We start from the raw sequence: 16483 nt of genomic DNA, 5'->3' as shown, positions 1-16483 counted from the left end.
TTATCTACATAATATGAGAATTTATCTACATAATATGTTAATTATACAAAATATAAATGATGAATATATCAGGAATAATATCTCAAATATAAAAATATTTATCAGAATAAATTTGTCTTAAGGAAAAGGAACTATTATTTTGAATAACTCTTTTAAAGTATGAAAGTATTGAAATTTAAAAAATTTATGAAAAATAAAGAATTATACTAATTTAGTTACATATGTATATAAAATTTTAAATTAATAACAAATGAATCAAGGCATGCATATACATATAATTTAATATGATCTTCATCATTAAAAATATTCTGATAAACATGCTGATAAAATAGTTTATATAATTTGTATGTGTAATCATTAATTTTTTATATAAGAATTATGAATGTGATAAATTATATAGAATATTTAAGAATAATTTTTAAATTATTTTATTAATAATTTTTTTGTTTTATAATCACAAATTTATCTCTATAGATCTAAAAAACTTTTTGTCCATTATAATAATCACATATATATTCAAGAAATACTTAAATTTTATTAATTATATATCATTGTTTAAAAAAATATTAAAAAATAATTTTATTTTTTAAAAATAATTTTTAGTTTAAAAATTTATGTATTACATAATCATTTTATAAGTAATTTTGTTATTTATCATAATTTAATTCTACTACTTTATTAGCATATTTACTATGCATTAAATTCATAATTTATATTTATGTTATCACTTTATTTAAATATATTATTAAATATTATTTAAATATATTATAATTAAAATTATATTTAAATAAAATGCACTTATAATGTATATATACACTTTAAATATTAAATCAAACTACGTTTAATAATAATGATATATATATATGTATGTATATATATAAATTGATAAAACGAGCTTCAATAAGGAAGATATTATTTTAAAAACAGAAACATTTAATCTTAATCTAATCTTTTTCATGCAATATTTTAGAAAAAAGTTATCAAATTTTTAAATGTTCATCATAACATTATTATTTCTGCAAAATTTTATATAATGTTATGACATTATATAGTTATTTAACGAACATCAAAAAATTTTAATTTCAATTCAAGTATGTGCGGAGTTTGAATAATTATAAAAATGTTGCGCTTTCTTTTAAAAAAAGATTATAATTTTTTACAAAAATGTGTATTTTTTCAATCAAGGAGAACTTTGATCAATAAGGTAATCACAGAAAAATTAATATTGAGGTTAAGATCTAATATTAATATATATGTAGATATTGAATTAAATAATTCATCTAATTTGATATTAAATAATTGTTTAAATCAATCATTTTTGACTTTGTTCAATTTATTCTTTCTTTCTTTTTACTTTTATTTACTTTTATTTATTATAATTTTTTATAATAATTTTTATAATAAAATATTTATATAATTATTTATATAAATAATATTTATAAAAATATTAATATTTTTATTATAATAATAATAAAATAAGAAATAGTATTTATTTTATTATTTATAATTTATTAAAAGATATTTGTTTAATATCAAATGAAAATATTAAAAATATATATATTTTTTATATATATATATAACTTATATATATATATTATATTATATATTTTTCCTAAAAATTATTAATTATATATTATTTAATAATTTTAATGTAGATTTCCATTGCAAAAAATTAATATAAATTTTATATATTTATTTATTATTATAAGAATTGATTTTTATAAATTGTTTTTATAGCTTGTTTGATAAATAATAATATTATTTTCTTATTCTTTATTATAAATTTATTTTTTAAAGAAGTAGATAATGAAAATATTTTTTTATTAAGGATTTATTAAGAATAGAATAAAAATAATTTTAAAATATTATAATTTTAAAAGCTTAAATAAAAAATTAAAAAGAAAAATCATAATTTTATTATAAAATTCATTTAAATATTAGAATAAGTAATTGTTTATTATAAAAATAATAAACTTATAAATTGATGAATATTTGAAGAATTAATTTTATTTAAAATTTTTGAATAATATATATATTTCATTTAAAATTTAAAAGTATTCTTCTTAAATAAAAATTTGTAAAAAGTGAGTTACATAAATTGTCTTAAATTAATATTTTTTTAATATTAATTTATTAATATTTTTTTAAGTAAAATGTTTAATAAAAAAAAATATATTATATATAAATTCTTAAGTAAATTTTGATAATTTTAAAGAATTATCTTAATTTTATTTTTTAAATCAAATATTTGATTTCATAATAATATATCAAAATTGTATATTTATAATAGAAATCATTTTGAAAATTTATACATTTTTAAATTTTTTGTGAGTTAAAATTGTAATTATAATATTAAATACTTAATTATTAAATTAATTTTATTTATAATAAAAATAAATTTGATATATCAAAGTTTAAATAATGTATTTTTTGTAATTTTTTTATATATAATACATATACAAACAAATGATCTCATTTCATATAAGATATTCATTCAAATTGTAAAAGATTTTATTTAAAATATATCTGTATTTTACAAAAAATATATAAGTCTTAATCATTCATTTACTTATATTTTCTGAAGTATAATGCTACAAATTATTATTGAAATCGTATAGATAATTTAGATACGTAACTGATCTTTTTTATAAAGTGTAAAAATTATAATAAATGAAAATCATATTAAAATCAATATAAAAATATTTACATACTTATTATATATAAATATAATAAAAAGATAATAAAATTTTATTATTATTTAGTAAATAAATAAAAATTGATTGTTTGAAAGTATGAAAGTTCAATATATTTTATTTATCAAAAAATTGATTTCACTAAATTTTCATACAAAATGAATTATCTTTATTCATTCTTTTTAATAATTTAATAAAATTTGTTTAAAGCTTATTTGTAGCTTTTTTTGTTAATATTTGTTTTTTATTATTAATTTTAATAATTATGTATAATTCTAAATAATCATTTTGCTAGTAAATCTGTGATTTTGTTTGAATAACTTTTTCCTTTATATGTACCAATTTGTTTTTTTTACTTTTTAAATTATTCATAAAAAACTCATTCAGATCCACGAAATATAATTATCGCATTTAGACACCTAGAATTACAATGAATAATAGAACAACAATATCAACCATAAAGTAATTAAGATTCTCTCTTTCTCTCTTTCTCTCTCTCTCTCTCTCTCTCTCTCTCTCTCTCTCTCTCTCTCTCTCTCTCTCCTCCCTCCCTCCCTCCCTCCCTCCCTCCCCTCCCCCCCTCTCTAGACATATATATATATATATATATATATATATATATATATATATATATATATTACAAAAAAATTTTAACTTTCATTCATTCCTTATTTTTAACTTAATTTGTTCCTCAGTATTTTTTTATTTTGAATATTAAATTGACATGATAAAGAGTCAATGTTATAAAATGAAAAAATAAATAATTAATTTTACTAATTATTTTATTAAAAATAAAAAAATAAAAGATGAAAAAAATTGTAAAATTGTAAAAAAGTAATGATTTTTAAATATATTATAGAAATTAACATTTTGAATAATTTTTTTTTATATATAATAGATCTTAATTTTTTAGATATTTGCAAACAAATTGCTCTTACATAGCTATTATAGTAGCTTATGTATATATTCGTGATAAAACATGCAATGTATCTTTTGTTAACAATAATACATATGAATAATAATGAAATCAAAAAGTTTGAATTATTGAAGTATTTGAATTCTGATAGATTTGAAATATCTTAATGCCAACTCATATTTTTTGTAGAAATTATTTTAATATCTATCTATAAAGTACTTGGATAATGTGAAAATAAAATATAAAATAACTTTTGAGTGACTGAACTTACAATGACCAAAGTTATGATAGTATTTAATAATTAAATTTAATATTATTAATAATATTAATTTTATATTTAATGTAAGATATTATAATATATCATAACATCGAAATTGAAAAGAAATAGTTTTTCTGCAATTTCACTTATCAATCATTATAATTTCGCTCAAAAGTGTTGCATTTCGCTGATCCAATTTTTATAGATATTATAGATATTTATAGATAAATAATAAAAATATATAATATAAAAATGCGATATGATATTAGCTTAATTATTATACATTTTAGATACCGATCATAATATATTTATATTTATTATATTTATTTATATGTATTTATTTATAATTCCTGGTAAAAAGTTTTCGATCATTTTTTAAAATACAATAATTATCTTAAAATTGAATCAAACCACTTTTCTTAAGAAATTAAAAAGATTAGTGTGTTAGATAATGTGTAAAAAAATTTTTAAAAAAAATTGAGTTGACCGAAATCATGAAGAAAATAATAAAGATTTATGTCAATTATATTAATGTTGAAAATTTCATCGAAATCGATTGATACAAAAACAAGCATTGAAAAATGTAAGAATTTATTAATTTTATTTTCTAGAGGTTATATAAACAATGATAAGTGATAATCGCATACTGATACATATTTTGTCATATACGTATAGATCAAATTCTATATTGATAATGATATTTTTTTATAAATATCTCGAAAATTAAACTGATTGCTAGTTTTATATATATAAAAACATATGTATAGAAAAAAATTATTGAGAATTTGTTTTATAACATATTTAAAAATCATTTGAAATTAAAAAAAGAAGTTTTTGAGATAGCTTTTCTATTTCTATTTCTAACTTTACTGAAATAAATATTTAATGTAAAATGCTTATATTAGATTTCATTGACTGTATTCAATTGAGACATGTTCGATTTCGCATTGCTTCAATCTTTATCGTTTATTTATTTTTTGCAAAGAAAAAAACAAAAAAAAAAACGAAGAAAATAATTCAAAGCTATACATGTCTAATTGCATAAAAGATTATTCAATGTGTAATTATCATACAATAATTTGAAAGCATGATTAATAATTACAATGAATTAATCATTAAAGAATTTAATAAAATATTAAAAATTATTATGTGTTAAATTATACAAAATAATACAAAAGATTTTTTAATAAATATCATATTTTTTGTCGTATTTTATCATTAATAATACTAAACACAAACACACACACACACACCTAATTAAAAAAACACATTCCTAATTAAAAAAAAGTTTCAAATTATTTTTTTTACAGATATGGAATAACAGTTTTTTTTACATAAAAAATATATCAAATTAACATAATCAATTATATAGATTATATAATCATAGAAGCAATATAAATGAAAGTTAAAAACGTTTTGTTCAAATATGAAAGTAATTATAAATATGTATAAAAAAAAAATATAATTAAAATAATGTTCTTAATAACATATTTCAAATTTAAAATAGTAAACTAGAGATCTGTGGGTAAACTCTATTATTATAATTTGCTATATTTTACTAGATATTTATTTTTTATTTTTTGATGAACAAAAAAGATAAGATAAAATATAATGTAATTAAAATTAATTTTAAGATTAATTTTAGATATTATATTTAAATATTGTTAAAAAATATGAAAGATTTTTTTATTTTAATATTATCAACAATGTATTATTATTATTATTAATTTTGATATTATATTTTATAATGTATTAAATAATTTATTGAAGATTTTTAATAATTTTATCATAAATATTATTAAACTATAAAGTAGTTTACTTTAATAAGACTATTTGAATATCTCTTTAATAATATTAAAAATATTTTATATGATATTAAAAGACTAATTTATTATTATAAAAAAAGAATATCTTTTTTGTAAAAATCATTATTTTTTTCTAAATTTATTTTCAAAATCATCAATAATTTCTTATAAGTAAATATTTTTTTGCTGCATATCAAATTATAGAGAAATATAAATATATAATTAAAACCACTTTGATTACTCTATATATAAATATATATAAACAATGATTTTAATGAAAAATTAGTGAAAAATTTTAAACAAAAGTTCAAAATTATTTCAAAAAGAATATAATAATTGAACATTTATATGTGAAAATCAGTTGATTTCCTAAATTATTATATGATCTAAATTCATTTTCTTAAATTATTATACAAAAGATAAGAAATATATGAATAGAAGACTAGAGTAAGAATATTTAAAAAAAACAAATTTTTTTTTAATATATATTAAAATATATTAAAAAATTTTATCTTTTATACATTTATAAATGCCTTTTTATTTGAGATATATGACAAAAATATATAGTAAATGCTAATATAAATTTTAATCATTTACTAAAAATAATTATAATTCAATCAATTTTCCATAAAAAAATAAAAAAATGATTTATTTTTGCATTTCAACTTTCATACTTGATTAAATCAAAATTAATTCAATTAAAATTATTCTTTATTTATATACAGAAATATATTTGTCGCTGATAAATATATTAGTTTTATAATTTTTTCAAATATATTGTAGCAACTTGGGTCAGTCACTTATTGCATCTTGTTTTAAATTGATTTATTTATGATGTAATAAAAAGTTCTGTATGTACTGGTCGAATACATTTTTTTTATTTGAAGTCTTGGAATTGATTGACAAATTTTCCTTATTTTATTTATAATTTTAAAAATATAATCTTTTCTTAATGTAACAACTTAATTATGACTATATTGTAATTACCAAAAAGATTGGATATTCTATATTATGATGTTCATTATTCAACAATATTATTTTTTTGCAATAAAAAAAAATTATTAAATCAACAATCATAAGTTAATAATTAAAAAAAATAATTATAATTATCATAAAGTAATCAAAGATCATGATAAATTTAATAATTATTAATTATTTATGATTGAATCATAATTTATTTGTAATAATAATATATTTTTGAAAAATAGACAATATATATTTATTATTATTTATTATATTTATTATATATTTATTATATAGTTTATATAGTTTTAGAACATAGTTAAAATAAATTGCTTATTTACTTTAATATGCAAATACAATTTGCTTTTAATATTATTTTTTCTTTAAATATTTTATTTAATAATATATGTTTTTATTATAATTATTACTTTTGATATATATATTTCGACAGAAACTGAAAATGGCATGAGCATGTTATATAAAAGAAAAACTTTTTTCATCAATGGATATTAATACTTAAATTTAGTTGTTAAACAAATGTAAAATAAATGTACAAAATATTTTGAATGACATTCTTAAAATTGAAAAATCTCGTCATCGTATGAAGCAATTTCCTGATTTTTCGGTGAGTTTTGAGTTAAAATTATTTTAATTACTATTGCTTCTTTGTATTCGATTTTCTGTTTTTTTCTTTTTCTTTCTTTTATTTCTTTTCTTTTAATCTTATATGTGATAATTGTTCACATAATTATAGATTACTGACTAATGATTACAAGATTATAAAATTATTTTCTATGATGATTATTTAATTAATGATTATGATTATTCTTATTATTTTCTTTTCAATAAAATAATTAATTATTGTGATTTTACAAGGTCAAAGGTAAACATGTCCTATATGCAATATTTCTTAATTGTTATACAATTTTCTATTGTTCATTGTTGTTTTTTTCTTTACAAATAAAAATAAAACATATTTTATATCTGCAATTTTTATGAATATGTAATAAGAATATATAATATCTTTAATAAATTATTATTATTTTACTTTCAATCGAATATCTAATAAATATTTAAAAAATAAATATTTTTTATTTATTTATATATTATTATTATTATTATTATAATTATTATTATTATTATTATTATTATATATTATTATTATTATTATTATTATTATTATTATTATATATTATTATTATAATTATTATTATTATTATTATTATTATTATTATTATTATTATTATTATTATTATTATTATTATTATTATTATTATTATTATTATTATTATTATTATTATTATTATTATTATTATATAAAGTATTTTTAAAATTATTATTATTCTATATACATATATGATTTTAAAGATACTTTAAGATATATAAATAAATGACAAATATACAGTCACAAAAAGCACGACACCTCAATATTTTTATAAGATTTAAAAATATGAAATACGGATATAACAAAATTAGGATGGTTTCGAAGGATGTACATTGCCATCATAATATTATTTTTTTCGGTATTTTCAAGATCATCAATATTTTTTTAAATAGAATTGTATATTTTTTTTTTTTATATTGTTGATATCTAAACAAGTTTAATCATATAATATAATATGATCAAATATAAAAATGATAAAAATGACTTTCAATCCAAAAAAATGAAATAAATAAAATTTAAAGTTTCTAAAATTCTGTTCGTTTGAGATTATAAAATTCAAGAATTCGGAAGATTCTAAGATACAAAATTCAGAGTTTTCAAGTTCAAAATTCAGTTTTAACAAGTTTTAATTTTGATTGAATTCTAAGATTCAAATAATTTTAATGTTCAAAAAGTTCTTATAAAACGCTCGTGCTCTCTAAAACTCTATGCTCATCTTGCGAGATCGCGGATCTTTGGTGATGATATCAAGCTACTAATACCCATGGATCATGGGTCTCCTAATTGCAACATCCTCATATCTGAGAAAAATTTGTAGAATTAGATTGAAGGACTACACCACTCATAGAATCTATTATAAATATTTTTAACAAATATATTCTAAGAATCTTCCAAATTCTTCTCTTAAAACGATATCATTACAACATCACCTTGTATTGTTTAATGTTTCCACATCTATCATTTAACTACAATATATTAATCAAAATACTCAATTTAGATAAATAGAAATAAAAAATCTGATTATTTATCGAAGAAAATTACTATATCTTTGTATAAAAACATTATAAATAAGATTATTAAAAATATAAATTATTTCGGACATATAATTATTTAAAAAATCTTTTTGCTTGAATTATCTTGTTATTTTATTATAGTTTCATTATTTTATTAAAGTTTAAATTAAAATTAAAAAAATTTGTTGATGCTAAATTAAGAAAAAAAAAAAGAGAATTATAATAATGCATTATTGTGTAAGAATTGCTATTTTGAAATTATACATATCAATAATAGTTGTAATGTCTTCAAAGAACATAAAAAATAGAACATACAATAATGACAAAAAATATATTGTGAAAGAATACAATACTTAAAATTTAAATATTTAATCATAACATTATATGTACATCATATGTAAAAACATTAATAAATAAATAAAATACACATTAAATAAAATAAAATACAATTAAATAAAATACACATTAGAAAAAAAAAATTAAAAAATTGTATATTCTAACAATTTTCAATACAATCTTTATTGTTTTATATATTATGTAATTAGTTCTATTTTAATTAAATATTATAATGTTATAATATTTAAATAAATGTTATAATGTTTAAATATTATGTTTAAATAAATGTTATAATTTTTTTCTATTTTATTATTTTATTAATTATATTTATTGTTGAAAAATAAATCATTTTAAAGATTCTTTTTAAAAGAGAAGGAAGATTGTATCTTAGTCATCGATTAGAATAGAATAAAAAAATCAAATAGACAGTTCAAGTTCTAAGTTTTTTTTTTTTAAGTTTGAATAAAAATTTAAAGTTATGAAACATAAAATAAAATTTGGTAAATTTTGCTAATGTACAAATGATACATAGTTAATAAATCATAATTCCATATATTTATAGATAAAGTCCAATAATTGGATATATTTGTAACTAATTGTATATAATTAAAATATTGAAAATAAATTGAAAATATAAAAAATCTATAATAATTAATCAATTTTAATAAAAAAAATCAAAAATTACATGTAATGAATAAATATATAATAGATATATTGACGAATTTTTTTTTATATATATGTATATATATATATATATATATATATATATATATATTATATAATAATATAATAATATAATAATAATATAATAATATAAATATATATATTTTTATATATTATTATTTCTACTTATATATATATTAAAATATTGTCATAAATAATTAATCAAAGATTTCAATATTATTAAAAAAAAGTTTCTAAATATATAAATTTAAAATTGAGGCAATATTGTGATATATCATATAATACAAATTGTGATATATACAATGATATTATGTGATATGATTACAATTATATATTTATAAAATTTTAATTCTAGAACACAAACAAAAAATAAACAAAAAACATTGATAAAAACAAACACAAGACAAGACATAATAACTATAAAACTGTTTCACTCTATTTTTGTCTCATCTTATCTTGCAAACTTGAATTGCTTATAATTTATTAAATAAATGTTAAGTAACTATTAATTAATTATTTTTATGTACCAATTTTTATGTTTATTTTGGTTTCTAGAATTGATTCTATAAAAGTGTCATATATATATTTTTAATATTCTATAGAAATATGATTAACATGAATAAAAAATATGATTATATATATATATATTTTTACTAAAAAATTATTTATAATTTTAATTGTTTTCTGAAATTTTATTTATTATATTTATATAAAAATTCAATATAGTTTATATAATAAAAATATATTATACAATTATAAATTACATTTACATATTATACAAATATAAATTACTTGTAAAATTATATATTACTTATAAAATTATATATTACAAGTTTTTTGTATTTCAAATAGGAAGGAAATAAACATATGAATTGTATTAAAAAAAGTATTGTGCTTTTATTTTTGAATAAAATAATACATAGTTAATATATATTATACTTTATATTATAATTACATATAATATTTATAATTATATATCATTATATTAATATTTATCATTATATATAATATTTATAATTTTTTCAAAATATATAAATTATATTATTATTTATATTAAAATTAAAATATTGATGAATTTTTTTTTAACTTTATATATCTAATTATTTTTTATATATGAAAGATAATAAGAACTAAAGAAGTAATAAGAAATACACTAAAATATATTTTCTAAAATTTATATTAATTTTTATATAATTTTTCAGGATACATCTTCTACAGTTACACAAAAAGAAAAAAATTCTAATACTACAATAATAAAAAAATTAAAAAATAATTTAACATCGATAAAAGATTCTCTTGTTGTAAGAGATGTTGATGATATATTAATAGAATGGATGGATCGACCACCAATACTTCCAAAAAATTGTGATGTTGTAATAATTGGAGGTGGAGTAATAGGCAGTTCTATAGCTTATTGGCTGAAACAACGAGTTTATACAAGTGATTTTAAAGTTGTAGTTGTAGAAAAAGATCCTATGGTAAGTTTTTTTAGAAATATTATAATTTTTTGTTATTGTAATATAATGAACAAATTTATTATTGAATAAACATAATAGACAAATATTAATTGTTTCTTATTTGAAGAATATCAATAAAATTTAAATAATATAACTTATTTAATAAAATAAATATAAATTTTATTTTTAGTATACTACAGCATCAACAGTTCTTTCTGCTGGAGGTTTACGTCAACAATTTTCTTTGAAAGAAAATATTGAAATGTCTCTTTTTGGTGCAGAATTTATACGCAATGTTAATGAGTACTTAGGCATTGATGGAGAACCTGAAATTAATACATATTTTCATCCATATGGATATTTAACATTAGCATCTGAAAGAGGAGCTCAAACATTGACAGAAAATTCTAAATTACAAAATTTTCTTGGAGCAAAAAATATCTTATTATCTTCTGCTAAATTAAAAGATATATTTCCTTGGTTAAATATAGAAGATGTTGAATTAGGTTGTTTAGGATTAGAAAAAGAAGGATGGTTTGATCCATGGGTTCTTCTTTCTGCTTTTAAAAAAAAAGCACTATTATTGGGAGCAGATTATATTTGTGGAGAAGCACAAGGATTTATCTATAAAGATGAGAAAGATGAAGAAAGATTGGATAAATTAATTGTAAGATTTAAATTTAATTTTTATAGAATATTATATTAATAACATTACTATTAAATATTAAATTTATTATATTGATACATTTTTTTTATTTTTAATATTTATTATTATTCTTATATGATATACAGGGTATTAATATATTCATAGAATATTTAGAAAGTCGATTCTAAAAACAAAACAAATATAAAATTATAAAGTTATATACAAAAATATTGATTAAAATTGAAATTTGTTGAAGAAAAAGAGTGAATATTCGTTATACAGTTGTTTTTTGTTCTCGCCTATTTATCCAATGCGAATTTAAATTGCTTATAATTTAATAAATAATCTTTCAATCAATATTTTTATATATCAATTTTTGTGTTTGTTTTGATTTCTAGAATAGATTTTCCAAAAGTGTTCTGCTTCGAATATATTAACATTTTCAATAACTTTCTTAGTTTAATTATATTTTCTATTTAATTTGATAATTTTAAATAATTTTATAATTCAAAGATTATTTATATGTGAAAAAATATATAAAACAAAAATTGAACAATTTTAAGGAAATAAATGTTATTAATTTTTCTGAAAATATATGCATTGAGAAATGCTTAATAGGATAAAATCAAAAATATTTTAATATATTAATTAATAATTTATACTCTTTACAAAAAAATATTCAGCTTTAAAATTAGTGTAAAATTTATTCAATTTTCATTTTAAATAGAATATTAAAGTTGATAAGTTTGATGAATAGAAGTTTTTTGAAATTATCAAGCTAGACAATCCAAACTAAATGTAAATTTTTCTTAATGAAAAAAATTGGAGGAAGAAGAAAAGAGAAGAAAAGAGCAAAAGAAAGAAAGAGAGAGAAAATAAATAAAAGAGAAAAAAGAATTGATAAATTTCAAATTAATGCAAATTTATTTATTTATTGTGAGAAGATTTTTGTTTCTATATATCAAATAAAATTTAATATAATTCCTTTAATATTATTAGATTATTGAGATATCATTTATCTAAAATAGTTTTATTATGATAATCAAATACATAAACAATCAATATACATAGAATTATGATAATGACTTTCATTTTATTAGATCTATATATATAATTTATAAAATAATTTTTTTTGATTCAAGATTTATCTATGAAAATAATAAATTTGTATTATATTAAAAACATAATGTAAAAAAAATTAATTTATTATATTAAGTAATAAGAAAAATTTATAAAAATTTCAAATTTTATGATAATTCTAATATTGAGGGTGATAAATATAAAGTGAGGAAAAATAATATAATAATAATAATAATAATAAAATGAATAAACGTTTTAATTTATGATAGAATTAATATTATTTTTATATATTTGCAGAAGAAGAATGTATAGAAATTGATTTCAGAGATCCAAGAATCTTTTTTTTTGAAGCAAATTATCATTATTTAGCTAAGGAATAGTAATATATGAAAAAAAACATTATGCATTGTAGAAAATAACAATATACAAATATACATGTTAGAATTCATATCTTTTTTGAAATATTCGCTAAATATTCGCTCTGGAGTAAATTTAAATAATCAATCAAAATAATAACCTTTTCATTAGAAGACATCTTTACCTTCTCTACTTTATGGTCAAATCTTCTAAATCATTATAATTATCATAATTATCATAATATTGGCAATGTGACGTCAGGTCATTTGTTATTCTCAATTGTAATTTATTTATTTTCTATTAGAATACTAATTGATAATTAAATAAACAATTGATAGTTATAAAGATTTTTGTTTAAAGATTTAATATTATTATTTGCCAAGAGTTCTTTTTTATCTATTATCAATTATATTTAATTCTTATCATATTTAATGGTAAATTAATAGCAGATCTTTTAATTATTGTTAAGCATCACATTCAAAATTTATAAAAAACAGAATATCTTATAATAAACATTTTGAACACTTTAGTAGTCTAAAAAGATTTCAGATTTATACTTGATCAGCACGATACTAAAATAAGATAAAAAAATTTATCATTTTATATAAGTACCATTGTTTAGTAATTAGTAATTATTTTTCTTTACTTTTTTTATATTTACATAAATATTCTAGAATATAGAATCATATATAAATCTATTTAAAAAAAAATAATATAATTGATTTATATATCTTTCTATTTATGAAATTAAAAAAAGTATTAATATCAAATTATTATTTTGAAAATAAACAAAATTCATTTGATATATTTTTTGCTATTGCTAAAATTAACAAATTATTATTTAAATAAATATCTATTTTAAATATTTTAAATATTTTATTATTTTTTTTAAACAACAAATTTTAAATAATTTACACATATTATTATTATTATTATTGTTATTATTATTATTATTATTATTATTATTAACATTATTATTACTATTACTACTATTACTACTACTATTACTATTACTATTACTACTACTGCTACTATTACTATTATTACTATTATTATTATTACTCTAATTAATTACTCTAATTACTATTACTATTATTGCTATTATTATTATTATATATTATGTATTATATATTTTAGATAAAAACTAAAGAAGGTGAAATACATAATATAAGATTTTCAATTGCTATTGTGGCTGCTGGTGCCTTTAGTGGAAAAGTTGCAAAAATGGCTAAACTTGGTACAGGAAATGGATTATTACAAATAAGTTTACCTGTTGAACCAAGGTTATCATTTTGTATTATTAAATATCCTAAATAAATATAAAATTTATATTAATATTATTACTTATTAATATAATCTTAATATAAAGATTATTGTCATAGGAAAAGATATGTTTATTGTTTTCACTGTCCTGATGGACCAGGTTTAAATACACCATTAACAATAGATTATTCTGGAACATATTTCAGGTAAATACTATTTATAAAATTCTAAAAAAGTTGTTCTTAGAAATTATAAATTTATAAGTGTTATTATTTTAACATTTTAATATTTTGAAACCGAACATATTTTATTATTATTAATTAAGTATTAATTTTATTCTAGAAGAGAAGGTCTGACAGGTACTTTTATTTGTGGGAGATCTCCAGAGGAATCTGAAGAACCTACTATTGAAGATTTAAGTGTCGACTATGATTATTTTGATGAGAAAGTGTGGCCTATACTTGCACAAAGAGTTCCAGTTTTTGAAAAATTAAAGGTGTTTTTTTATTTAAATTATAAATTAATAAAAAATATAAAATAATATAGAAAATATAGAAAATATATTATATATAGAATATAGAAAATTATATTTTTTATGGAAATAATAATCATTTATAAAAGAAAAATATATTAGAAATACTAAATTAAACTTTTATAATTTAATTTTCGTTTCTATAAAAAAAAAATTTGAAAATTTAATTGGAAATTAATATCAAGAATCTTTTCTAAATTCTTATTACATATTCTTAATATAAAACTAAATTTGTTTATATATAATTTAATAAAATAAGTATATGCATAATTCAGACATTTTATTAGGATTTATTAATATTATTAAAATTCTCAACAAATTTTATATTAAAGGAAATATATAATATTCCTATATTAATAAAAAATTTTATATTTATATTAATATATTTTTTATGTTATATGAATTTATTATTATATGTATATTAATTAAAATTATTGATATTTTTATATAATTATTATTAATAAAATTTTGATTATATAGAAATAATATATGAATCTATCATATTTAGAATTATTAATTTTATATTATAAGATATAAGAATATATATTTATATTTTGTTGCAGTTAAAATCTTCTTGGGCAGGATACTATGAATACAATACATTTGATCAAAATGGAATAATTGGAAAACATCCATTTTATCAAAATTTACTTTTTGCAACTGGATTTAGTGGGCATGGAATTCAACAAGCACCTGCTGTAGGTAGAGCAGTTTCAGAACTAATTATTGATGGTAAATACACAACAATTGATTTATCAAGTCTTAGTTTTGATAGAATTGTTAAATGTACACCCACATATGAAGCAAATATTATTTGAAATATAATTTAATTTTAGAAAATTAATTATATAATAATAATTTTAAATATAAACAATATTTTATATATTTTTTATATACATATTTTAGAACAATTATAGAAAAATAAATATTTTATATATATCATATCCATATATAACAGTGTAAATATAAATTATGTTTTATTGAAAATTTAAGATTTATTTAAAATACAGTATATACATATTGTTTTATATATATAAACATATTGTAAGAATAATCATACAAGAATATAAGGATAATCTTTGTGAAATATTATCTTTATCTTATTAATTAATCTAAAATTTTATAATTAACATTATTTAAATTTTCTGAATCAATTAACATACATTATTTATTTATATATATATTTTAAAATTTTAGAATTGTAATATTTGATAATTATTTTACATTGTAAAAGATAATTTATAAATAAGATTTTAAATATTAAAAATTTTTATTTATATTTGCAATTTTTATTGCAATTTAAAAATATATATA

The 16483-nt window shown here is 16.1% G+C and overlaps 1 protein-coding gene across 3 annotated transcripts; it reads left to right on the top strand.

Moving 5' to 3' along the window:
* The first annotated feature begins 849 nt into the window (after positions 1–849).
* LOC100863859 (FAD-dependent oxidoreductase domain-containing protein 1) lies at positions 850–16256 on the top strand. 3 transcript variants are annotated; one of them, XM_086914936.1, is made up of 8 exons: positions 850–1204; positions 7088–7261; positions 11037–11312; positions 11482–11958; positions 14512–14657; positions 14757–14843; positions 14980–15133; positions 15733–16256. In XM_086914936.1, the coding sequence occupies exons 2-8, from the start codon at positions 7238–7240 to the stop codon at positions 15985–15987; spliced, it is 1419 nt and encodes a 472-aa protein (XP_086771062.1). In that variant the 5' UTR covers positions 850–1204; positions 7088–7237; the 3' UTR covers positions 15988–16256. The 3 variants fall into 3 exon arrangements, with proteins under 3 accessions (XP_086771062.1, XP_031773717.1, XP_086771063.1); XM_086914937.1 differs by lacking the exon at positions 850–1204 and adding an exon at positions 3643–4451; XM_031917857.2 differs by lacking the exon at positions 7088–7261 and having other exon boundaries at positions 853–1204.
* The last annotated feature ends 227 nt before the right edge of the window (positions 16257–16483 follow it).

This window comes from Apis florea, unplaced genomic scaffold (genome assembly GCF_048593485.1).
Source record: "Apis florea isolate Af1SG1 unplaced genomic scaffold, ASM4859348v1 contig_3758_pilon, whole genome shotgun sequence".
NCBI lineage: Eukaryota > Metazoa > Arthropoda > Insecta > Hymenoptera > Apidae > Apis > Apis florea.
This window is presented reverse-complemented; position numbering and strand designations above follow the sequence as displayed.